Here is a 26,004-nt window from a genome sequence, read left to right on the forward strand (position 1 = left end):
GTCCTACAGTCACTAATTGATGTGACCCACTGTTACAACGGCCCCGTCTGGCCCTAAAGCTATACACAATAGGATATTTTATGACCTCACTTATTTTTAGCCCACTTCCGATAACATCATTTTTTTTTTTTTCTTTTCTGGTGGCCGATCACTCCCTCTAGTGGTCACAGGACATAGCACGCTTTGCATTTTGGGGCTGTATTCTTACCAGCACTTCTTCAGTGGCCGCGTCAGCCTGTAGTCCTGCTTCATACTCATCGCTGATCAGCCGATTGTCCTAGTTAAGACCTTGTTCACATTGAGAACTCCTGAATCTGGTTACGGATTTGTCATGAGATTTAGAAGTATCTACTTCTGCAGATGGAAAGGGAGCAGATGGGTCTAATCTGGTGCCTCTTTCCCCATTTGTGGTGCCTGTAACACTCTCATCGTAGCCCTGGGAGGAGCAGTGTAGCGGGACTTTTTCATACCGCCGCTATACACCGCAGATCTAATATACCGTACAGCACGTAAGTAGCCATGCCTGAAAATGTAGTCACACTGCTCAAAGGTCAGCCCTGCTTCTAACTATGCCATAAAATGGGGGAGATCCTAACATCTAAACTTGTAAGGTTCTGGTTTGATGGTCTTTGGATCTTCTCTACAGATGAGGCAAGGAGCGTTCCTGGTAAACACAGCCCGAGGCGGCTTGGTGGACGAGAAAGCGCTAGCACAAGCATTGAAGGAGGGAAGGATACGAGGAGCCGCATTAGACGTCCATGAATCTGAACCTTTCAGGTATTGCGTGTTTTTACCTCCGTTTGTCCTTGAGTGGTCTGGTTTTAAGAATGTTCAGGCATCATTGTCCAAGTCCATGTTTCTGAATGTTCCGGCAACTAGAATGGCACAGTCGGCAGGTCCACTGTACGGTGGCGGTTCAGGACCTGTGGCCCCATGATCGCTCTGTGTAGGTCCTTGTATCAGGAGTTAAAAAAAAGGCAGCACACTGTAGCGTCAAAACTTTCAAACATGAAAAATTAAAATTGAATTGCATTACTGCACTAGAAATATGAAAAATTTAGATTTTGGCGCATAAATTGGCCAATTCATGTGTACCTGGTAGCCACGATAAGGCATTTCTCGTATACCAGGACCTAACCATTCCAATCCTCACTTATCTGTATGGGAACATGAATCCTCTTGGACTAAAATCTATATCTCCGGGGAGGGCTAGTTGGTGAGTGTAGGTTCAGCACCTGTTCACACTTAGTCTATGCTTGGATGTGACGGTCAGTGTTTTTTAATTTTTTTAATTTCTTATATCCGGAGTGTCCGGAACGGTGTATGGAGAATTGTGGGCTAAGCAGTGATTATTTCCCAGGAAAGGAGCCAATGAGGCAAAAGTAATAAAAAATCAAAATGTATATACAACACCACTACAGAAAAAAATAAAAAATGTAAAATAAGGAAATAATGAAAACAAGGGGAGGCTAAGAGACACAAAACGAAGGTAAAAAATAATACAAAGAGTAACCGCCAGATATGTAAATATACCTGGGTCATATTCCACTACGTATACCCGCAAGGTTAATTACAACTCTGAAAATTGGATGTACGATATAATGCACACACACAATGCAATGTAATACACAAAAATGAAATCCATACATTGGAGGCTTTAATGGCCGACTATTCTGGCAAATCTGAATGTTAAATTCACAAGTTTTTTTTTTTTTTTTTTCTTTCAGCTTTTCTCAAGGTCCATTGAAAGATGCCCCCAACCTCATCTGCACGCCACATGCAGCCTGGTATAGTGAGCAGGCGTCCATAGAGATGAGGGAGGAGGCGGCCCGGGAGATCCGCCGAGCCATTACAGGTAAGGTTACCCACCCTAGATAACTAGGACAAGTGAGACTTTGCCCCGTCTTCCATTATTCATACTGTCTGGGGGTAACACTGGTTGATGGCTAGTAACACTGGTTGAGATCTAATTTTTCAGATGGTGCAAGGGTCATTAAAGGTAATTTTGGAGTAGAAGCAATGCACCAATAATTTTAAGCCTATTTAAAATACTGGTCTGTAATTACTTTAAAGGGAAATGGTAAACAAGCAGAACTGACCCTGTGATCACCATACAGTTCCTTTGATGAATCCTGTTTGCAATGAGCTCCCCCTAGTGGCGACTGTTGGCAGTCATTGAACTTCATTAATCCATTTGCAGTGAGCTCCCCCTAGTGACGGACAAAATAATTTTGCTATACTGTGGGGGGCACTAATAGGACCCCCTCAGCACAATACAGTTCATGTATAAAAAAAAAAAAGTCTGTTAAAAAAATAAATAAAAAAAAATAAAAATTGAAAACTGTCTTGATTTATATTGGGCCACTGTAACAAATGATTATCCACATGGGTCAGACTGCGGTAGATTTCATCAAGTCGTTAGTTTTGAGACCATAAATGAAACCGGGCTGCATTATACAAACTCTACGTTGTTTTTAATACCTATGTTTTTTGTTTTGTTTTGTTTTTTTTTGTGGTATATTTTTTTTTTCCCCTCTTCCCTGCAGGTCGTATTCCCGACAGCCTGAAAAACTGCGTTAATAAGGATCACCTAACTGCAGCAACACATTGGGCCAGTATGGATCCAGGGGTGGTTCATCCAGAACTGAACGGAGCTGCGTACAGGTAAATGGCGCGCTCTGCCGGACCGGGGCGATACGGGCAGTGTCACGGTGACTTAGATTCTGGTTTATAGGTCGTGCCGGGGTAGTGCATTACTGCTGGAGAAAATTGGTTAAGAAAACATGCATGGCATATACATTGGCCGGTTCAGGTGTGCTCAGCAGCCATCGAGGCGTTCCCCATGGTTTGGACCCTGACCTAACATGATGCCTCTCCCAGGCTAAATCTCCCAGGCACGCCCTGATGGGTCTCTGCAAACCAAGATCCGCTCCACCAGCAACTTGAGTTACTGCTTTCCCTGAAAAACACACACACACACACACACACACACACACACACACACACACACACACTCACTCACACACACACACACACACACACACACACACACACACACACACACACACACACATACATACACACATACAAAACACTGTTATGGCTGGCAATCAGGCAACACAGCGTGCAGTAATCAGCGCACATACAGAGATCTGGCAAAAACCCAAAACAATAGGACGAGCTCTGAGACGTGGAATCTCTGTAGACTGCAGTACCTGAACTGTCCTCACACAACTGGAAGCAGCAGTGGATTGCGCCTATCACTACCTATGCAACTCGGCACTGCCTGAGGAGCTGACTAGCCTGAAGATAGAAATACAAGCCTGACTTACCTCAGAGAAATACCCCAAAGGAATAGGCAGCCCCCACATATAATGACTGTTAGCAAGATGAAAAGACAAACGTAGGAATGAAATAGATTCAGCAAAGTGAGGCCCGATATTCTAGACAGAGCGAGGATAGCAAAGAGAACTATGCAGTCTACAAAAAACCCTAAAACGAAAACCACGCAAAGGGGCAAAAAAGACCCACCGTGCCGAACTAACAGCACGGCGGTGCACCCCTTTGCTTCTCAGAGCTTCCAGCAAAAGATAATAACAAGCTGGACAGAAAAAACAGAAAACAAACTAGAAGCACTTATCTAGCAGAGCAGCAGGCCCAAGGAAAGATGCAGTAGCTCAGATCCAACACTGGAACATTGACAAGGAGCAAGGAAGACAGACTCAGGTGGAGCTAAATAGCAAGGCAGCCAACGAGCTCACCAAAACACCTGAGGGAGGACGCCCAGAGACTGCAATACCACTTGTGACCACAGAATTCACAACAGTACCCCCCCCTTGAGGAGGGGTCACCGAACCCTCACCAGAACCCCCAGGCCGACCAGGATGAGCCACATGAAAGGCACGAACAAGATCTGGGGCATGGACATCAGAGGCAAAAACCCAGGAATTATCTTCCTGAGCATAACCCTTCCATTTGACCAGATACTGGAGTTTCCGTCTAGAGACACGAGAATCCAAAATCTTCTCCACAATATACTCCAATTCCCCCTCCACCAAAACAGGGGCAGGAGGCTCCACAGATGGAACCATAGGTGCCACGTATCTCCTCAACAACGACCTATGGAATACATTATGTATGGAAAAGGAGTCTGGGAGGGTCAGACGAAAAGACACCGGATTGAGAATCTCAGAAATCCTATACGGACCAATAAAACGAGGTTTAAATTTAGGAGAGGGAACCTTCATAGGTATATGACGAGAAGATAACCAAACCAGATCCCCAACACGAAGTCGGGGTCCCACACGGCGTCTGCGATTAGCGAAAAGCTGAGCCTTCTCCTGGGACAAGGTCAAATTGTCCACTACCTGAGTCCAGATCTGCTGCAACCTGTCCACCACATAATCCACACCAGGACAGTCCGAAGACTCAACCTGTCCTGAAGAGAAACGAGGATGGAACCCAGAATTGCAGAAAAATGGAGAGACCAAGGTAGCCGAGCTGGCCCGATTATTAAGGGCGAACTCAGCCAACGGCAAAAATGACACCCAATCATCCTGGTCAGCGGAAACAAAACATCTCAGATATGTTTCCAAGGTCTGATTGGTTCGTTCGGTCTGGCCATCAGTCTGAGGATGGAAGGCCGAGGAAAAAGATAGGTCAATGCCCATCCTACCACAAAAGGCTCGCCAGAACCTTGAGACAAACTGGGAACCTCTGTCAGAAACAATATTCTCAGGAATGCCATGCAAACGAACCACATGCTGGAAGAACAAAGGCACCAAATCAGAGGAGGAAGGCAATTTAACCAAGGGCACCAGATGGACCATTTTAGAAAAGCGATCACAGACCACCCAAATGACAGACATCTTTTGAGAAACGGGAAGGTCAGAAATGAAATCCATCGAAATATGTGTCCAAGGCCTCTTCGGGACCGGCAAGGGCAAAAGCAACCCACTGGCACGTGAACAGCAGGGCTTAGCCCTAGCACAAATTCCACAGGACTGCACAAAAGCACGCACATCCCGCGACAGAGACGGCCACCAAAAGGATCTAGCAACCAACTCCCTGGTACCAAAGATTCCTGGATGACCGGCCAGCACCGAACAATGAAGTTCAGAGATAACTTTACTAGTCCACCTATCAGGGACGAACAGTTTCTCGGCCGGACAACGATCAGGTTTATTAGCCTGAAATTTCTGCAACACTCTCCGCAAATCAGGGGAGATGGCAGACACAATGACTCCTTCCTTGAGGATACTCGCCGGCTCAGATAACCCCGGAGAGTCGGGCACAAAACTCCTAGACAGAGCATCCGCCTTCACATTTTTAGAGCCCGGAAGGTATGAAATCACAAAATCAAAACGAGCAAAAAATAACGACCAACGGGCCTGTCTAGGATTCAAGCGCTTGGCAGACTCAAGATAAGTAAGGTTCTTATGATCAGTCAAAACCACCACGCGATGCTTAGCACCCTCAAGCCAATGACGCCACTCCTCGAATGCCCACTTCATGGCCAGCAACTCTCGGTTGCCCACATCATAATTACGCTCAGCAGCAGAAAATTTCCTGGAAAAGAAAGCACATGGTTTGAACACTGAGCAACCAGAACCTCTCTGTGACAAAACCGCCCCTGCACCAATCTCAGAAGCATCAACCTCGACCTGGAACGGAAGAGAAACATCAGGTTGACACAACACAGGGGCACAGCAAAAACGACGCTTCAACTCCTGAAAAGCTTCCACGGCAGCAGAAGACCAATTAACCAAATCAGCACCCTTCTTGGTCAAATCGGTCAATGGTCTGGCAATGCTAGAAAAATTACAGATGAAGCGACGATAAAAATTAGCAAAGCCCAGGAATTTCTGCAAACTTTTTAGAGATGTCGGCTGAGTCCAATCCTGGATGGCCTGAACCTTAACCGGATCCATCTCGATAGTAGAAGGGGAAAAGATGAACCCCAAAAATGAAACTTTCTGCACACCGAAGAGACACTTTGATCCCTTCACAAACAAGGAATTAGCACGCAGTACCTGGAAAACCATTCTGACTTGCTTTACATGAGACTCCCAATCATCTGAGAAGATCAAAATGTCATCCAAGTAAACAATCAAGAATTTATCCAGATACTCACGAAAAATGTCATGCATAAAAGACTGAAAAACAGATGGAGCATTGGCAAGTCCGAACGGCATCACCAGATACTCAAAATGACCCTCGGGCGTATTAAATGCCGTTTTCCATTCATCTCCCTGCCTGATTCTCACCAGATTATACGCACCACGAAGATCAATCTTAGTAAACCAACTAGCCCCCTTAATCCGAGCAAACAAGTCAGAAATCAATGGCAAGGGATACTGAAACTTAACAGTGATCTTATTAAGAAGGCGGTAATCAATACACGGTCTTAGCGAACCATCCTTCTTGGCTACAAAAAAGAACCCTGCTCCCAATGGTGACGACGATGGGCGAATATGTCCCTTCTCCAGGGACTCCTTCACATAACTGCGCATAGCGGTGTGTTCAGGTACGGACAAATTAAATAAACGACCCTTAGGGAATTTACTACCAGGAATCAAATCGATAGCACAATCACAATTCCTATGCGGAGGAAGGGCATCAGACTTGGACTCTTCAAATACATCCTGAAAGTCCGACAAGAACTCTGGGATGTCAGAAGGAATGGATGACGAAATAGACAAAAATGGAACATCACCATGTACTCCCTGACAACCCCAGCTGGTTACCGACATAGAGTTCCAATCCAATACTGGATTATGGGTTTGTAGCCATGGCAACCCCAACACGACCACATCATGCAAATTATGCAGTACCAAAAAGCGAATAACTTCCTGATGTGCAGGAGCCATGCACATGGTCAGCTGGGCCCAGTACTGAGGCTTATTCTTGGCCAGAGGTGTAGCATCAATTCCTCTCAACGGAATAGGACACCGCAAAGGCTCCAAGAAAAATCCACAACGTTTAGCATAATCCAAATCCATCAGATTCAGGGCAGCGCCTGAATCCACAAACGCCATGACAGAATATGATGACAAAGAGCACATTAAGGTAATGGACAAAAGGAATTTGGACTGTACAGTACCAATAACGGCAGAGCTATCGAACCGCCTAGTGCGTTTAGGACAATTAGAAATAGCATGAGTAGAATCACCACAATAGAAACACAGTCTGTTCAGACGTCTGTGTTTGTGCCGTTCTACTTTAGTCATAGTCCTGTTGCACTGCATAGGCTCAGGCTTACTCTCAGACAATACCGCCAGATGGTGCACAGATTTACGCTCGCGCAAGCGACGACCGATCTGAATGGCCAAGGACATAGACTCATTCAAACCAGCAGGCATAGGAAATCCCACCATTACATCCTTAAGAGCTTCAGAGAGACCCTTTCTGAACAAAGCCGCTAGTGCAGATTCATTCCACAGAGTGAGTACTGACCATTTTCTAAATTTCTGACAATATAGTTCTACATCATCCTGACCCTGGCATAAAGCCAGCAGATTTTTCTCAGCTTGATCCACTGAATTAGGCTCATCGTAAAGCAATCCCAGCGCCTGGAAAAATGCATCAATATTACTCAATGCAGAATCTCCTGGTGCAAGAGAAAACGCCCAGTCCTGTGGGTCGCCGCGCAAAAAAGAAATAATAATCAAAACCTGTTGAATAGGATTACCAGAAGAATGAGGTTTCAAGGCCAAAAATAGCTTACAATTATTTCTGAAGCTCAGGAACTTAGTTCTGTCACCAAAAAACAAATCAGGAATCGGAATTCTTGGTTCTAGCATCGATTTCTGATCAATAGTATCTTGAATCTTTTGTACATTTACAACGAGATTATCCATTGAGGAGCACAGAGCCTGAATATCCATATCCACAGCTGTGTCCTGAAGCACTCTAATGTCTAGGGGAAAAAAAAGACTGAAGACAGAGCTAAGAAAAAAAAATGATGTCAGGATTTCTTTTTTCCCTCTATTGGAAATCATTGAATGGGCTCCTTGTACTGTTATGGCTGGCAATCAGGCAACACAGCGTGCAGTAATCAGCGCACATACAGAGATCTGGCAAAAACCCAAAACAATAGGACGAGCTCTGAGACGTGGAATCTCTGTAGACTGCAGTACCTGAACTGTCCTCACACAACTGGAAGCAGCAGTGGATTGCGCCTATCACTACCTATGCAACTCGGCACTGCCTGAGGAGCTGACTAGCCTGAAGATAGAAATACAAGCCTGACTTACCTCAGAGAAATACCCCAAAGGAATAGGCAGCCCCCACATATAATGACTGTTAGCAAGATGAAAAGACAAACGTAGGAATGAAATAGATTCAGCAAAGTGAGGCCCGATATTCTAGACAGAGCGAGGATAGCAAAGAGAACTATGCAGTCTACAAAAAACCCTAAAACGAAAACCACGCAAAGGGGCAAAAAAGACCCACCGTGCCGAACTAACAGCACGGCGGTGCACCCCTTTGCTTCTCAGAGCTTCCAGCAAAAGAGAATAACAAGCTGGACAGAAAAAACAGAAAACAAACTAGAAGCACTTATCTAGCAGAGCAGCAGGCCCAAGGAAAGATGCAGTAGCTCAGATCCAACACTGGAACATTGACAAGGAGCAAGGAAGACAGACTCAGGTGGAGCTAAATAGCAAGGCAGCCAACGAGCTCACCAAAACACCTGAGGGAGGACGCCCAGAGACTGCAATACCACTTGTGACCACAGAATTCACAACAAAACACCTCCTCATTTAAAGATTTTTCTGTATTTTCATGACTAAGAAAATTGTACATTCATACTGAAGGCATCAAAACTATGAATTAACACGTGTGGAATTATATACTTAACAAAAAAGTGTGAAACAACTGAAATTATGTCTTATATTCTAGGTTCTTCAAAGTAGCCACCTTTTGCTTTGACTGCTTTGCACAGTCTTGAAGCTCATCAAGAGAATGCCAAGAGGTTTCATTTCCTAGTTGTGCCCTGTCAGGTTTAATAAGTGGGATTTCTTGCCTTATAAATGATGTTGGGACCATCAGTTGTGTTGTGCAGAGGTCTGGTGGATACACAGCTGATAGTCCTACTGAATAGACTGTTAACTGCTTTTTCTCTGTCTCCCATGACAGCACTACGGAGAGAGGGGATCCGCCCTTCAGGGACAGGAAACCTACAGATAAAAGGGCGGTACCTCTCCCTCGCATCAGTTGGTTTCCTGTCCCTGAACAGGGAACCTCTTTCCGGTGGTACGGTTAACATCTAAGGCCGCTGCTCTCTCCAACGCAGCCAGAAGAACCTTATGGCTCAAAAGCTGGCCTGGGGATCTCCAGACAAAGCTAAAGCTATGTTCTATTCCGTGTGAAGGAAATTTTCTGTTTGGAGAGACCCTGGATGACATTCTCCAAAAAGCAGGAGACAAAAAGAAAGGGTTTCCAAATTTGGGCCCAGCCCCATTCAGGCAGTCCTTTCGGAATCGGAGATTTTTCCGCCGCAGACCCCCCAGGGAGCAGAATAAATGGGAAGAAGGCAGGAGAAGAGATAGAGGTTACCTCTTTGGCAACACCTCTCGTGACAAAAAACCCGCCAAATGACATTGTGCCTAGGGTAGGGGGAAGACTCACATCTTTCCTTCCCGCCTGGGAGAAAATATCCAACAACACCTGGATTCTAAACATCATACAGTACGGTCTAAAAATAGATTTTATTTCTTTTCCTCCCCGGAAGTACATAGAAACGAAAATAAGATCTTCAGTGGCAGAACAAGCAGCTTTAGAGAAAGAAATCATTTCCCTACTGCAAAAATCTGTGATTCAAGAAATCCCTCCTCAGGAAGTAGGAGAAGGGTTTTTCTCCCCTCTTTTTTTTAGTACCAAAACCCGACGGGTCCTTTCGGACCATTATAAATCTAAAAAACCTAAACAAATACGTAAGAAATCACAAATTCAAAATGGAAACAATAAAGTCCACCATAAAAATCTTGTTTCCGAATTGCTACATGGTCGTGATAGACCTAACCGATGCATATCATCATGTGCCCATCCACAATCAGTCTCAAAAATTCCTGAGATTGGCAGTTCCCATAAAAGGACAATTAAGATTTTTTCAGTACAGAGCTCTTCCGTTCGGAATCTCTATAGCTTCTCGAATATTCACGAAGGTAATAGCGGAAATGATGGCCCACATAAGGGAACAAAATATATTAATAGTCCCTTACCTAGACGACTTTCTCATCGTAAGCAACTCGGCCCAAAGTTGCAAAGAACAGAGGGACCGGGTAATGACTATCTTGACGGACTTGGGGTGGCTCATAAACTTAAAAAAATCAAAGTTGGAACCCTGTCAAGTACAGGAGTTCCTAGGTCTGACATTAGACTCCCGAGTACAAGAATGCCGACTTCCAAACCCCAAAAAAGACAACATATTAGCCATGATAACGCGAACTTTTCACCATCCTTCCATGACTCTAAGGAGAGCAATGTCACTACTAGGCTCTCTGTCCTCATGCCTACCAGCGATACCCTTTGCACAGTTCCACACAAGAGAACTTCAGTGGCATGTACTCGAATGGCAGTCAATACTAAAAGACAGATTGGAAAGTCAAATCACCCTGAGTTCCTCAGTTATTCATTCCCTTCGTTGGTGGGCAGAGAACCAAAACTTATCAAAGGGAGTTCCTTGGGTGACACAAATATCCCGGGTGATAACAACCGATGCGAGTCCCACAGGGTGGGGGGCTCATATGGGGGACAGAGTGGCCCAGGGAACCTGGTCAGTTCAGGAAATATCAGCATCCTCAAACCAAAAAGAACTTTGGGCAGTGCTTCAGGCTCTTCTTTCTTTTCTGACCTATATTCAGGGACATCATGTCCGAATTTTTTCGGACAACAAAGTGACTGTAGCGTATATAAACCACCAGGGAGGAACAAGGTCTCAGGCACTCATGAGTTCTTCAGCCAAAATTTTCAACCTTGCAGAAGAAAATCTACTATCCCTCTCTGCGCTACACATTCAGGGTTCAAACAACGAGAGAGCAGATTACCTGAGTCGATCGCTGTTAAAACAAGGCGAGTGGTCCCTAAACCATTCCATCTACGATCAGATCACAAAAATGTGGGGAGCACCGACAATAGATCTATTCGCCAATTACAAAAACAAAAAGGTGAACAAATTCTGCTCGCTGAACCCGGTAGGGAATCCACAGGCTCTAGATGCCTTTATGATTCCATGGACTCAAAAATTAACTTATGCCTTTCCTCCAACTATTCTGATCCCGGCAGTCATTCGGAAAGTCAGAGAGGACAAAGCGAAAATGATCCTCATAGCCCCGTTCTGGCCAAAAAGGACGTGGTTCTCCTGGCTGAGGATGCTTTCGGTCTCGGACCCATGGGTCCTGCCGAATATACCAGACCTTCTACATCAAGGGCCGATCTTCCACCCACAGGAATCGAACTTACATTTGACAGCCTGGTTTTTGAACAGGGACTATTAAAAGAAAGAGGTTTCTCAGATAACTTAGTTACCACGTTGTTAAAAAGTAGAAAACCATCACTACTAAAATATATGGGAAAACTTGGAAAAAATTTCTGTCCGTCTCCAAAGTAAAAATCGAAGATGGGCCCTCAATTCCTAAAATACTGGAGTTCCTACAAAAAGGTCTGGAACAGGGGTTGTCGGTTAGTACTCTTAAAGTACAAATAGCAGCTCTAGGAGCACTCTATAACCATAATATTGCGGCCAACCCATGGATAATTAGATTTGTTAAGGCGGTGACAAGATCAAAGCCATTAGTCGCTCAGAAAGTGCCCTCATGGGACTTAAATTTAGTCCTCTCTGCATTAACGGGTCCTCCATTCGAACCCATAGAGACGATTTCCATTAAAACTCTATCACTTAAAACCATTCTCTTGGTAGCGTTAACATCCGCACGCATATTCATCCTCGGGGAATGAGATCCCAAATGGTATAAGAGCACATTCCACAAGAGCAGTAGCTACCTCATGGGCTGAGAGGTCAGAGGTATCAATAGAGCAAATCTGTAAAGCGGCCACCTGGTCATCACCATCGACCTTTTTTAGACACTATAGATTAAATCTAGCCTCTGTGTCTGACTTAACCTTCGGACGAAGGGTTCTCGAGGCGGTGGTCCCTCCCTAAGCTTAGTCTCTGCAATTCTCTCCGTAGTGCTGTCATGGGAGACCGAGAAAGTCGTAGTTACTCACCGATAACTGTGTTTCTCGGAGCCCATGACAGCACTCGCTTATTCCCTCCCATCACGTGTGCGGTGAGCACCTTTAATTACATATAATTTATATACTGTATATAGTTTGAGTATAGGCACGGGGTTCCTCTTTTAAGAAATGTTGTAATATGATTTTTTCTCTGTTGTAAACTAACCTGGAGGTCCTCCGATGCTCTGTAAACCAACTGATGCGAGGGAGAGGTACCGCCCTTTTATCTGTAGGTTTCCTGTCCCTGAAGGGCGGATCCCCTCTCTCCGTAGTGCTGTCATGGGCTCCGAGAAACAGTTATCGGTGAGTAACTACGACTTTTCTTGCCATAATACAAATTCTCAGTAAAGGAAAAACAAGTGGCCATCATTACTTTAAGGCCGGGATCACACATACACGAGATACGGCCGAGTCTCGCAGGTGAAATCCCTCCTCTGGCGCCGGCACTTGGGAGCGGAGCGTGCAGCTCCATGTATTGCTGTGTGGCTGCACGCTCCGCTCTGGAGTGCCTGTGCCAGAGGAGAGATTTCACCTGCAAGACTCGGCCGTATCTCGCGTATGTGTGATCCCGGCCTAAGAAATGAGTCAGTCTGAAAAATTTGGAAAGCTTTGAAAGTGTCCCAAAGTGCAGTTGCAAAAACCATCAAGCGCTACAAAGAAACTGGTTCACATGAGGACCGCCCCAGGAAAGGAAGACCAAGAGTCACCTCTGCTTCTGAGGATAAGTTTATCCAAGTCACCAGCCTCAGAAATCGCAAGTTAACAGCAGCTCAGATTAGAGACCAGGTCAATGCCACACAGAGTTCTAGCAGCAGACACATCTCTAGAACAACTGTTAAGAGGAGACTTTGTGCAGCAGGCCTTCATGGTAAAATAGCTGCTAGGAAACCACTGCTAAGGACAGGCAACAAGCAGAAGAGACTTGTTTGGGCTAAAGAACACAAGGAATGGACATTAGACCAGTGGAAATCTGTGCTTTGGTCTGATGAGTCCAAATTTGAGATCTTTGCTTACAACCACCGTGTCTTTGTGCGACACAGAAAAGTTGAACGGATGGACTCTACATGCCTGATTCCCACCGTGAAGCATGGAGGAGGAGGTGTGATGGTGTGGGGATGCTTTGCTGGTGACACTGTTGAGGATTTATTCAAAATTGAAGGCATACTGAACCAGCATGGCTACCACAGCATCTTGCAGCGGCATGTTATTCCATCCGGTTTGCGTTTAGTTGGACCATCATTTATTTTTCAACAGGACAATGACCCCAAACACACCTCCAGGCTGTGTAAGGGCTATTTGACCAAGCAGGAGAGTGATGGGGTGCTACGCCAGATGACCTGGCCTCCACAGTCACCAGACCTGAACCCAATTGAGATGGTTTGGGGTGAGCTGGACCGAAGAGTGAAGGCAAAAGGGCCAACAAGTGCTAAGCATCTCTGGGAACTCCTTCAAGACTGTTGGAAGACTGTTCCCGGTGACTACCTCTTGAAGCTCATCAAGAAAATGCCAAGAGTGTGCAAAGCAGTCATCAAAGCAAAAGGTGGCTACTTTGAAATTATGTCTTATATTCTAGGTTCTTCAGTTGTTTCACGCTTTTTTGTTAAGTATATAATTCCACATGTGTTAATTCATAGTTTTGATGCCTTCAGTGTGAATGTACAATTTTCATAGTCATGAAAATACAGAAAAATCTTTAAATGAGGTGTGTCCAAAGTATTGGTCTGTACTGCGTATATATGTATATAAGAAAAAAGGATCCAATTAAATAAGAAAAATGAAACCAAATGTCTTATTTAACTTTTTATAAAATATATCACTTCTCAATTAATTTGTATATTACTGTACAAAAATACATAAGCCTATATTCAAATTGTCCCTTCAGAGAGGAAGAGAACTAGAACTCTAGTGCCACCTATTGGAAGTAGCGATCCTAACAGTCAGTCGACTCTCTAACGAGCCGTGTCACATGACTTGGGATAATAGCCAAACCAGAATCTGTTTGCAGACACTGTGTTTCGGGGTATTGCCCATCGTCAGTGCAAAGTGGAGATCTATATTCGCAGATACAAGATGGTAATTTGAAATAACGAGAACCATAAACCAGGAAGTTTCCATTTTTCCTTTATTTGCATTAAAAATGTTAAAAACCCTCCCGATACTGTTAAGTACAATACGCCCCCCCCCACCCCCTCCCATCGCAGATACAAGCACCTAAAGTTTACCTTTGAGCTAACTTAACAACTAGGCAGGAAGGGGGCTTGAATGGAAGGTGCCAGGATTATTAGTTTTGGAATAATTATATAATCCATTTTTAATTCAAAATGAAATGTACTGTGTGGGGTTTTGTTTTTTTCAGCCACTAAGCGCTGCCATTTTAATTTGCTAGTGTGTGCGACACTTGGACACTCTGAGTACGGCAGCCCCTGGCCATAAGACTGTAGAATCTCCTACACTGTGGCGGCCTTCTGCTGGGACTTGGGCATGCCCACTGGGCTAACCAGGTCACAGCTGTGGGAGGAGATTGTGGCCATTTTGTTGTAGCCCGCCGCTATGCTTCAAGCTCCAGTTCCCCTCTGTCACTGCCCGCAGCACTCGGCTCACCCCAGACCTCCGCTCCCCCGCACTTCTGCTCAATGTATGAACTGAGTATCCGCAGCAGTGAGTGGTGATCAGCAGCCTGGGATTAGTAGTACATTATCAGCCTGCTGATCACCACTCCACCACTGTGACCAGTGTTCAGGGCACAGCAGAGTAATTATCACCCTGCGGTGCCCTGATCACTGACACAGCTCTGCGATGTCTCTGTAATGCCTCTGAAGGAAGCATTCACTGCAGTAGCAGAGTTGTGTATTTAATGCCAACATGCATGATCTGCCCCAAAGCAATGGAGGACAGATGTGCATTTTACTATATGGAGGCCTAATGGGGGGTGCATTATACTATATGGAGGCCTAATGGGGGTGCATTATACTATAAGGAGGGCTAATGGGGTGCATTTTACAATATGGAGTCCTAATAGGGGTGCATTATACTTTATGGATGTCTAATGGGGGTGCATTATACTATATGGAGGCTTAATGGGGGGGTGCATTATACTGTATGGAGACCTAATGGGGGTGCATTATACTATATGGAGGCTTAATGGGGGGTGCATTATACTATATGGAGGCCTAATGGGGGTGCATTATACTACATGTAGACCTAATGGGGGTGCATTATACTATATGGAGGCCTAATGGGGGGTGCATTATACTATATGGAGGCTTAATGGGGGGGTGCATTATACTATTTGGAGACCTAATGGGGGGTGCATTATACTATATGGAGACCTAATGGGGGTGCATTATACTATATGGAGGCCTAATGGGGGTACATTGTACAATATGGAGACCTAATGGGGGGTGCATTTTGCTATATAGGGGGTGCATTATACTATATGGAGGCTTAATGGGGGGTGCATTATACTATATGGAGGTCTAATGGGGGTGCATTATAATATATGGAGGTGTAATGGGGGTGCATTATACTATATGGAGGTCTAATGGGGGTGCGTTTTATGGAGGCTTAATGGCGGGTGCATTATACTATATGGAGGCCTAATGGGGGGTGCATTATACTATAGGGAGACCTAATGGGGGTGCATTTTACTATATGGAGGGCTAATGGGGGGTGCATTTTACTATATAGAGGCCTAATGGGGGTGCGTTATACTATATGGAGGCCTAATGGGGGTGCGTTATACTATATGGAGGTCTAATGGGGGTGCGTTATACTATATGGAGGGCTAATGGGGGTGCATTATACTATATGGAGGGCTAATGGGGGTGCGTTATACTATATGGAGGTTTAATGGGGGGTGTTATACTATATGGAGGCTTAATGGGGGTGCATTATACTATATGGAGGCTTAATGGGGGGGTGCATTTTACTATATGGAGGGATAATGGGGGTGCATTTTACAATATTGAGGCCTAATGGGGAATGCATTATACTATATGTAGTCCTAATGGGGGTGCATGTTACAATATGGAGGTTTAATGGGTGCATTATACTATATGGAGGCCTAATGGGGGGTGCATTATACTTTACTAGCTATTGAACCCGTTCTACGCCCGGGTGGCGAGCATTTATATTGGTATATGGTCTCCATCCTGGTATGTGCTGCTCCCATCCTGCGCCCCATCCTGTCATGTGCTGCTCCATCCTGCGCCCCATCCTGTCATGTGCTGCTCCATCCTGCGTCCCCATCCTGTCATGTGCTGCACCCATCCTGTGCCCCCATTCTGTCATGTGCTGCTCCCTTCCTGCACCCCCATTCTGACATGTGCTGCTGCCATCCTGCGCCCCCGTTCTGACATGTGCTGCTTCCATCCTGCACCCCCGTTCTGTCATGTGCTGCTTCCATCCTGCACCCCCGTTCTGTCATGTGCTGCTGCCATCCTGCACCCCCGTTCTGTCATGTGCTGCCCTATTCTGTCATGTGCTGCTTCCATCCTGCGCCCCCATTCTGTCATGTGCTGCTGCCATCCTGCACCCCCGTTCTGTCATGTGCTGCTCCCATCCATATGCCCCATACGCTGCTCCATAAAGGTTTATGACCCCCATCAGGTGGCGTAAGTAACAAATAGCTGTGGCATGAAGTGCCACAGCCTCATGGCACAGCAATTTGTTACTTACGCTACCTGATTCTTTTCCGGCGCCATTGTCTTGCTCCTCCTGGTGCCGCAATCGGCGCCTGCGCAGTCTGCACTTTCCGGCGCCATTTTCTTGAAGACACACTGCTGTGTGTCTTCAAGAAAATGGCGCCGGTAAGCGGGGACTGCACAGGGGCCCATTCCGGCACCGGGAGGAGCAAGACAATGGCGCCGAAAAGGAATGGCGTAAGTAACAAATTGCTGTGGCATGAAGTGCCACAGCCTCATGGCACAGCAAGTTTTTACTTACGCTATTCGTTTCGGGCGCCATTGTCTTGCTCTTCCTGGTGCCGGAATCGGCGCCTGCGCAGTCCGCGCTTTCCGGCGCCATTTTCTTGAAGACACACAGCAGTGTGTCTTCAAGAAAATGGCGCCGGAAAGTGCGGACTGGCAGGTGCAGATTCCGGCACCAGGAAGAGCAAGACAATGGCGCCCGAAACGAATAGCGTAAGTAAAAACTTACTATGGCGGCGGATTATTTGCATAATCAGGGCGCACATATGTAGACGGCGTCCCCGTGCTCCCGACCCCCTGCTCTCGGCGGCATTTTTTCTATAATGTAATGCTAGGAGCGTCGCGCCTGCGCAGTCTATTAAGGCTTCGGACACTGTGACGCTCCCAGCGTTATATTATAGATAGTGGGCTGCGGGGGCCATTATACATTGGCAAGGTGTGGGGACCAAAATACTGTAAGTAGGCCCATTATGCTGGGTGGGGGATCATACTGTTGGGAGTGATATACTTTGCCCTGGGGAGATGAGGTGGGTACTGCAGGGTCATCACAAGTTACAAATTATTCTTCAAGGTAATCTAGTGATGTATATTGGAGCGGCCATGTGCCCCAGGACACCTATAGGATCTCAATATGTAGATCAGACCACTGTATCTAATCCCATCCTGTGGTACACTACCCGTGCTGCGATTAGGTAAGCGGAGTGGATCACGTGCTGGGATTTATCGCATATGCTCCATCTTCTGTAACACTCCTCACATCTCAGAATAACTTTGCAGTCCCAGCAGAATGTCTCCGCACTGTGATCCTGAACTTCATCCGCTTCTCCTTTTGCAAACGCCCAGAAAGGGCGGAGATGAGCGACATCACACATGAGCAGACCCCGCCACATTTTACTGCAGTCGAAAATGTAGTGTAGTGCTAGTTCACATTACATGACAAAGTTCAGCAGCAGCTCCCCCTAGTGCTTAAAAGTGGAAATTCAAACCTTTTAAATTATTTTTCATATTTTACTCCATTAAAAATGATATTTTAAAGAATCAAAAAATAACCTTAATACTTTAAAAAATATATCTTTTGCAAATAAACCTCAAATGAAATCAGCTTTTGGGTTTCCGGCACCCGCCACTAGAGGGAGCTAATTTTGAAATTCGTGTACATTACATGTTCGTTCAGCGCCCTCTAGTGGTGACCAAAGACAGGAAGAAATGTGTAATTAATCCCAGTCTATAGGATTTTGGCTTTGTATCATAAAGAAGCTCTAGTCAACATAAATGACTGTAGATATTAATCTAAACTGAATTAAAATTAAAATCCTTTTTTCAAGAGGACAGACATGGCGATAAATACTTGCAATTTCGGCAAAAAAAATCTTTTTTTTTTTTTTTTTTTCTACCGGTGTCCCTAGGACAACACTTCTTGCTTCTGTACTGTGGCATAGTGTTGCTGTGATAAAGTCCAGTAGGCTGTGACAAGGCTTTAACATTACATAGTTGCCTGAAATGTGGACTGATATGGTCATGCAGAGATCTCAAAAAGCTGACTAGTGTTACGGCTTGTAAATGCGAGCAATTTACTGCTTATTAAAATGTTCAGCCGTACTTAAGATACTAGCACTTTTTTGTTCAGCAGCGATGGTCGGTGTCCAAAGCAACGAGCTTGCAGACAGGAGAAAACAGCCTGGAAGCGCTGCGCATGTTCAACTGTTTTGTAGCTTGCCAGAGTCTCTGGATTACAGTCACCTAATCCTGGACAGCTTCACTGCACCGCTTACAAGCTAGACAGCAGCAGTGGTCGGTCTCCCAGGCAACGAGTTGGAAACTGTAAAGTGAAAAAACAAATCTCAAGAACAGCTGCAAACTTGACTAAGCTGTAAATTGTGACAATGCTTGATTATAAAAGCACAATCCGATTATGAAGAACTAACCCTTTTTAAGGTAGATATCAAATAAAAATCAAATTTCCAACTAATCTATGTAGTGCTTACAATGGCCGCTAGATGGCGGTGGTGTTTTGGCTAGCCTTTTAATGCAGTGACAGGGGTCTTGTGCTTTTACAATTGTCACTCCTGCATGTCCCATAAAGCTGGAGTGATCGTAAGGGGCTCATGGAAGGAGGGGAAAAAAAAACTCTGGCAGAGCTGAATTTGCCACAGGGTTTTTTTTTTTAAGGAACTCTCTGGCAAATTCAGCTCTGCCACAAATTTTTTTTTTTTTTAAGGGAAAACTGTGGCAGAGCTGAATTTGACATGGTCCCTTTTTTTCTAAGTTTATTTAGACCCGTTTATATACAATCTGACATGTCGCACAGCTCGGCAACATTTGTAGCATTAGAATTTCCCTTCCCTCTAACACATCAGCTCAGGTCGTTCGGGTTTCCTTATCTCATCTCATCCAATCCATGCAAATAAATTTGTTCCGCTACCTAGAAGTGTCACCCTGGTAAAATAAGAGGCTTCCCTGTGTAATTTCGTTTGTGGCCGTGCTCTCTATCCGCGCTTTCATCTTCAGGCTAAACTAACTCCCGCTATCACGAATACATAAATATTTAAGACGTCATGAATATAAGTGACTAAGGCACAAGACTGCATTAGGCGCACACTTTTTATCGTCTTGTTATATCGATTTGGATCTCGCGCCTCCCGGAGGAAATGCTGACTATTGTAGGACCAGGGAATATTCACTCGCTGATGTATTTTTGTGATATAATCTGACACCGCTCTTCTCTGAGAAATTGCTTGTCGGCCCACAAAATAAAAAATGTTTAAAAAAAATTGCTGCTTAGTGATTAATGAAGCTTGTAAACCATATTCTGAATATAGGGGCTCATCAAATCTAGTGTGATTTTCACCCATGGTCATTAGTTATTTAGTTCAAATGATATCTATTTAGCTTCATTTTCCATGCTTTTTTTTTAAAAAAAATATACCCTGGGATGGCCTAATATTGGATTATGTCCCTTTACATACCATGTCTTGACTCCCATTACCAGCATAGCCCTACCAGAGCTTATAACCACATTGTCTAACTCCTGAGTATATTAACCGATGGGCCAATAAACTAAATGACTTAAATGACCTGGGGTGAAATACTAGTTACTGGTTTATCTACAATTATAACGAAGTTGTTTTAACAATCGCCTCCCTTTGCAATTTCCAAATAATGATTTCCTTGATGGGAGACCAGTCCAGAGACTCTTCAGGCCATGGCAGCATGTTTAAGCCATGCGGCCTGCTCACAGGAGCACCAGCAACATGCAACCTGCCATTGTCATCTTGCCAGACTGCTCCTGGCACACTTTTTCATTTGGTGGTGGAACCAGTGGTATGGCCGTTTCTCCAATGTAATGTCAAGCTGGAATGAAGACTAGACTCATCCAGCTACCGTACATTATGCCACTATACACCATAATCCCATGAATAGGACCTCTTCATGGCATTGTCCACATGGTCCCCAGATTAATCACCAGCTATCATGGCATTCAAGACCAAAGCGGGACTCATTGAACAATGGAGGTCTGTCCTCTTCAGCAATCAGTTTCTCTAGTCTCTGTTAAGAACACGTGAGCAGCGCCATAGAGGCCTTCAAGAGGGAGAGTCCCGTGAGTCCCACTTCCCGAATTATGGTGTGGGTTGGCCAGACCTCTCTAGTCTTCATTCCAGGTACACTAACCGCTCGGCACTTTAATTTATATGGTCATGGAACTGGTGGTACGTTTTTCAAGATGAAAACGCCAGTTCACATGTTGCTGGTGTTACTGTGAGCAGCCTAAACATGCTAACATGGCCTGCAGCATCTCCAGACTGTCTCCCATCGAGCACATCTGGGATGTCATTGGTGATCAATTACAAAGGAAGCTGCCAGCAGCGGATATTCATGGACATATGGAATAAATTACATTTTGTCCATGTTGATGCTTGTGTTTCCCATGATTAGTGTATTATCACTGTCACGAGGTATGTCACGGTTTACGGGGAAGATACCTTTATCATCCCCACCACTGACAACAATTTGTCACGAACTGGGGTTGTTTGGTTGCCCCTGTTTCTTCTGAAGGGGATTGATCTATATCCCACTTCCAAGTTCCGATTTGGAACTTGCAGCTCTCTGGCGCCCCCCTTACCCTCAGGTCAGGGAGGGTACTGCACCAAGGGTAATTAGTCACCAGAAAGGCTGCCTGCTATGTACTGGCTTTTGGGCCCGCTGCAGCGAGGGCAATATAACTACTCCCACACAGGCAGGAACAATAATTATCAACGCTGCCGGTTGCTGCAAAGACGCCCGATTGCACAGGACAAAGTATGCTACCACCAGCTCCGATTAACTGGTCTGGAGCCAACCCAAATCAGTAGCGTAATTCACCTCAGAGGATGCACAGTTTGTTATAGAGCGAGAAGAGACAAGCTGGGAATTTTATATTTTACTCCAAAAAAAGGTAGGCAGTGTTTACAAAGTATAAAAAGATATAAAGAAGACAAATCATGTGTACAATACAAATTGCAAATAAAATGGGATTAAAATGGAAAAGAACACTTACAGGCCTTTGTCATGGTATCATCTTTACTGGTCGTGTGCTGGGGGGGGGGGAGGGTGAGCATATATCCAGGTGCATGGCACCCCTCTGCACAGCGGCAGGACCCCCAGACAAGACACTGAAGCCTCCTGCTTAACACAGATATTTCCTAGCCTAAGACCAAAGCACTCCCCCCTGTCGTGACATCACTCTCCCCTGTCTTAGCAGTATGAAAAATCATCATCCCACATATATCGGCGTCAGAACCTCGTAGAAAGACAACACCCGTGGCGTTATGCTCAGCGTGCAATAGGGATTCGTTTTAAGTATTGGGTGGTTGGGTGACCCAGTTCCATAGTAATCGGATTCTCAACTGTGCTGGTTCTGGAACCCAGAAAACTCACTGGCTGACAATGCTACCGAAGCCCATGTCAAAAATGTATTTGTCCCACTTCTATCATTAATTGGCGCCATATTTACATTAGCAAAGACAAAAACTTTTTGTTTCCCCATGTGCTTCTACTTTTACTTTCACTTTGAGGCCATAAAAATTCTTGAGGGGGGGGGAAATGATTGGCTTCAATTTCACTAGGCTGCAGCAGAGGAGAGAAGGGGGGTCAAATCTGCAGCGTGTGTCTGTGCCATGGTACCTTGTAGAACTAAACTCGCATTATGGCATTTTTACATTATTTACATTGTAGGAAGTGAGATTGCCACGATAAACATTTTTTTTTTTACAAATCCCAAGCTGCTTCAGGGCCGATAATCCATTGGCCCCTCATCTCAAGTGGATGAACGCCATCTTGGGCTTCAGATGGAGGAATGCCAGATTATATTGTGCTTTTCAAAAATATCTTGATTTTCCTTTGATCATTTCTTCACTTGATTGACCCCTGTCGTTATTTCAGCAGGTATCCTCCAGGAGTAGTAAGCGTAGCCCCAGCTGGCATCCCAGCGGCAGTGGAAGGAATCGTCCCCAACTCCATGCCTTTATCGCACGCCCATCCAGCCGTGGTCCATCCGCCTCACGCCCCTTCTCCTGTGCAAACAGTCAAACCAGAAGCTGACAGAGACCACCCAAGTGACCAATTGTAGCCAATGACAATAGCAGATGACCATTCCCATGCATAGGAGACCTGGAAGTCCACAAAAGACGACCGAAGATGATGATGATGCATCAGAAGCAGCGGTGTAAAAAGAAAAAAACATGATTTAAAAATTCTGGATTTTGGATGGAGGCAAAAATAATGAACTTTCATGCAGATCATAAGTTGTTTTTAGAGTTTTGGTCCAAATATACAGAATGCAGAACGAGAAGAGGATTTGGCAAACTTTTTTTTTTTTTTTTTTTTAATCCCTCCCCATTACCCTCCTCCCATTAAAGAAGTTGTAGTTTGTCCCCGTTCAGTGGACTGACCTCACTGTCCTGTGTCCTCCTGTTGGTCCTAAGTTAAGTGAGAGAAGCTAGTAGTTAATTATATCATGAATGTATTTGTCTGTGTACAGTTTTTAGAACATTACAAAAATCGGGGTTTATTTGCATAATTGTCAACGGGAATAACATAAGGGAGGCGTTCAGCAAACCACTTTTGAAATATAGAAAAAAAGCCTAAAAAAGCTATTTTCTTTTATATTTTGACATGCCCAGTAATCATGACAGTTGGCAGACTTCTCAGGACAATACATTTTTCCCATTTTTTTTAAATTTTTTTTTGTAAGACCACAGTGCATTTTTCTTTAACTACCTGCTTGTCTTGTGTTTATACTTATGTATTTTTTTTTATAATTTTTAATTTTGCTTTTCCGATCCCACTTCCTTTTTACGTTTTTTTTTTATTTTTTTTACATGAAATCCCTTATTTCAGACATGACATGATTTTTAATTGTCGTTTTCTTGTGAAAGGAATTTGATTTCATATCAACGAGCATAAAGCTTCTTGTCACCAGTTTAAAGAAAAGTGGAAAAAAAAAAAGAAAATATATAATATTGGTGGTATGCGGGAAATCTAGACTACTGAAAGGTAGTACATTTCATTGCCTACATTGATTCCTTCCTGGTAATGTGGTAGGCTAGCAATATATATATTTTTTATTTTATTTTTTTGTTAAAATCATGTTTGTGCGTGTATCCATTTGTATGAATTATTTTAAAGGAATAAAAAACAAAAAACCCCAGATGTTTAATAGGTTGCATCAGATTTTTTTTTCTAAGCTGGAAAATGTCATGGGTAGAGATGGGCGAACCCGAACAGTAAAGTTCGCTGTCCGTACCGAACACCTACTATTCGGGCACGGACACTGAACACTGACTTCACCAAGTAGTCAATGTTATTGTTCAGGTTCGGTCACTCTGTCATATGCATGATAGCGCGGCAAACACAGCTTCTGATTGGTAAAATCATCACCGTCGGTCAGACACCGGCAGTTCTCACACTGTCAAATGACAGCGTGAGCCAACAGCTGTGATCAGAGGTAAAAAGTTCACCTCTGGTCATTGATGTCAGCTGATGGGACTACTGCTCTCATCAGCCCATACCTGCTGCTGGAAATAACAGTGAGAGCAGGAGTGGCTAATTCATCAGCCTGCACTGTAACTAGTGAGGAAAATAACCAGCGTGGGTTCCCCTGTATTTTTGATAACCAGCCAGGCGAAACTCACAGCTGGGAGCTGCAACCCTCAGCTGTCAGCGTTAGCAAGGCTGGTTATCAAGAATAGGAGTACCCACTCCGCTATTTATTTTTTTTAATAAAACATGGGGGTTTTCCCCCATTTGACAACCAGTCTTGCTAAAGCAGACAGCTGAGTGGCTGGTATTCTCAAGCTGGTAAGGGGCCATGGCTACTTACCCACCCCTGCCTAAAAATAGCAGCCTGCAGCCACCCAGAAAAGGCTCATCTATTAGATGCGCCAATTCTGGTGCTTTGCCCGACTCTTCCCACTTGCCCTGTAGTGTTGGCAAGTGGGGTTAATATTTGTGGGGTTGTCTCCTTTGTATTGTCAGGTGACATCAAGCCCACAGCTTAGTAATGGAGTAGTGTCTAAACACCTATCCATTACTAATCCTATAGTTGTATGGTAAATAAAGGCACGGCCAGAATAAAGTGTTTTATTAGAATTTAAATGAAACAAAACGGAGTATAATTGCACGGAATCCCTTGTTTCCTGTAATAAAACAAATATAAAAAAACAATATCCCTCGCCTGTCTGTCCTGTCCCACCGCATTCTCCATGTCTGTGGGGAATAAACAGTTTTCAACCTGGACGGTGCCAAGATGCAACCAGGCTGAGAAGCACTGATGAATGAGCTGCTGCTGAGCGCAGCCGCAGTGACTAGTGGTGATGTCATTGAGGTTACATCTGGTCACTGAGGCTGCATTCCCAGCCGAGTTGAAATGTGGTGACCTCGGCGAGATCCCTGCTAGCACCGTGAGAGTCTCATGGTGCAGAGTTGAGTTCACCACAGTGAAATTCTCCCAGTGAACTCGCCTCTGCACCGTGAGACTTCTTATCACTGTGCTAGCAGTTCTTACAGGTCACCACAGTTCAGCCTGGCTGGGAAGGCAGCCTTAGTGACCTGCCGTAACCTCAATGATGTCACCACTAGTCACTGAGGATGCGCTCAGCAGCAGCTCATTAATCAGTGCTTCTAAGCCTGGATGGTCGCATCTTGGCACTGTCCAGGTTGAAAACTGTTTATCCCCCTAGATGTGGAGAATACGACGAATTTTTTGTTTTTTTTATTACATGAGATGAGGGATTCAAAGGAATGGGCGTTGGGTGAGCATAACTGCTTAGTTTGAAATAAAAACGGAGGTGAGTTTTTTTTTCAAATAAGACTTTATACTTGCCGTGTATTTACCATGCAACTATAGGATAGGTGACATCAACTCCACAAATTTGAACCCCACTCTCCTCTGCTACAAGGCAAGTGGAAAGAGCCAGGCAAAGCACCAGAATTGGCACATGTAAAAGATCTGCCTTTTCTGGGCGGCTGTGGGTTGCTTTATTTAGGCTGGAAGGGGGGGGGGGGGTGCAATATCCATTGCACCTTACCAGCCTGAGAATACCAGCTCCCAGCTGTCGGCTTTAGCAAAGCTGGTTGTCAAAAATGAAGAGAAGGACCCCATGCATTTTTTTATATTTAAAAAAAAAAAAAAAGGGGGACCACTCTATTCTTGATAACCAACCTTGCTGAAGCTGACAACTGAGGGTTGCAACCCCCAGCTGAGTTTTGCTTTTGCCTGGCTGGTTATCAAAAATACATGGAAACCCACTTTTTTTTTTTTCTGCTTAATTACAGTGCAGGCACCAGCTGATGAATGCTCCTG

At 44.7% G+C, this 26,004-nt stretch overlaps 1 protein-coding gene across 10 annotated transcripts in view; it reads left to right on the plus strand.

Annotated features, from left to right (window-relative positions):
- CTBP1 (C-terminal binding protein 1) overlaps positions 1-23,859 on the plus strand; it is a 496,367-nt gene extending 472,508 nt beyond the window's left edge. For 9 of the 10 annotated variants that reach the window (XM_069744905.1, XM_069744907.1, XM_069744904.1 and 6 more), the window contains 4 exons: positions 647-777; positions 1,728-1,855; positions 2,547-2,664; positions 22,584-23,859. In XM_069744905.1, coding sequence (XP_069601006.1) covers positions 647-777; positions 1,728-1,855; positions 2,547-2,664; positions 22,584-22,770 — 564 coding nt within the window. In that variant the 3' untranslated portion in view covers positions 22,771-23,859. The remainder of the gene's footprint in view (positions 1-646; positions 778-1,727; positions 1,856-2,546; positions 2,665-22,583) is intronic. The other variant, XM_069744909.1, reaches the window with a different exon arrangement.
- The last annotated feature ends 2,145 nt before the right edge of the window (positions 23,860-26,004 follow it).

This window comes from Ranitomeya imitator, chromosome 1 (genome assembly GCF_032444005.1).
Source record: "Ranitomeya imitator isolate aRanImi1 chromosome 1, aRanImi1.pri, whole genome shotgun sequence".
Classification (NCBI taxonomy): domain Eukaryota; kingdom Metazoa; phylum Chordata; class Amphibia; order Anura; family Dendrobatidae; genus Ranitomeya; species Ranitomeya imitator.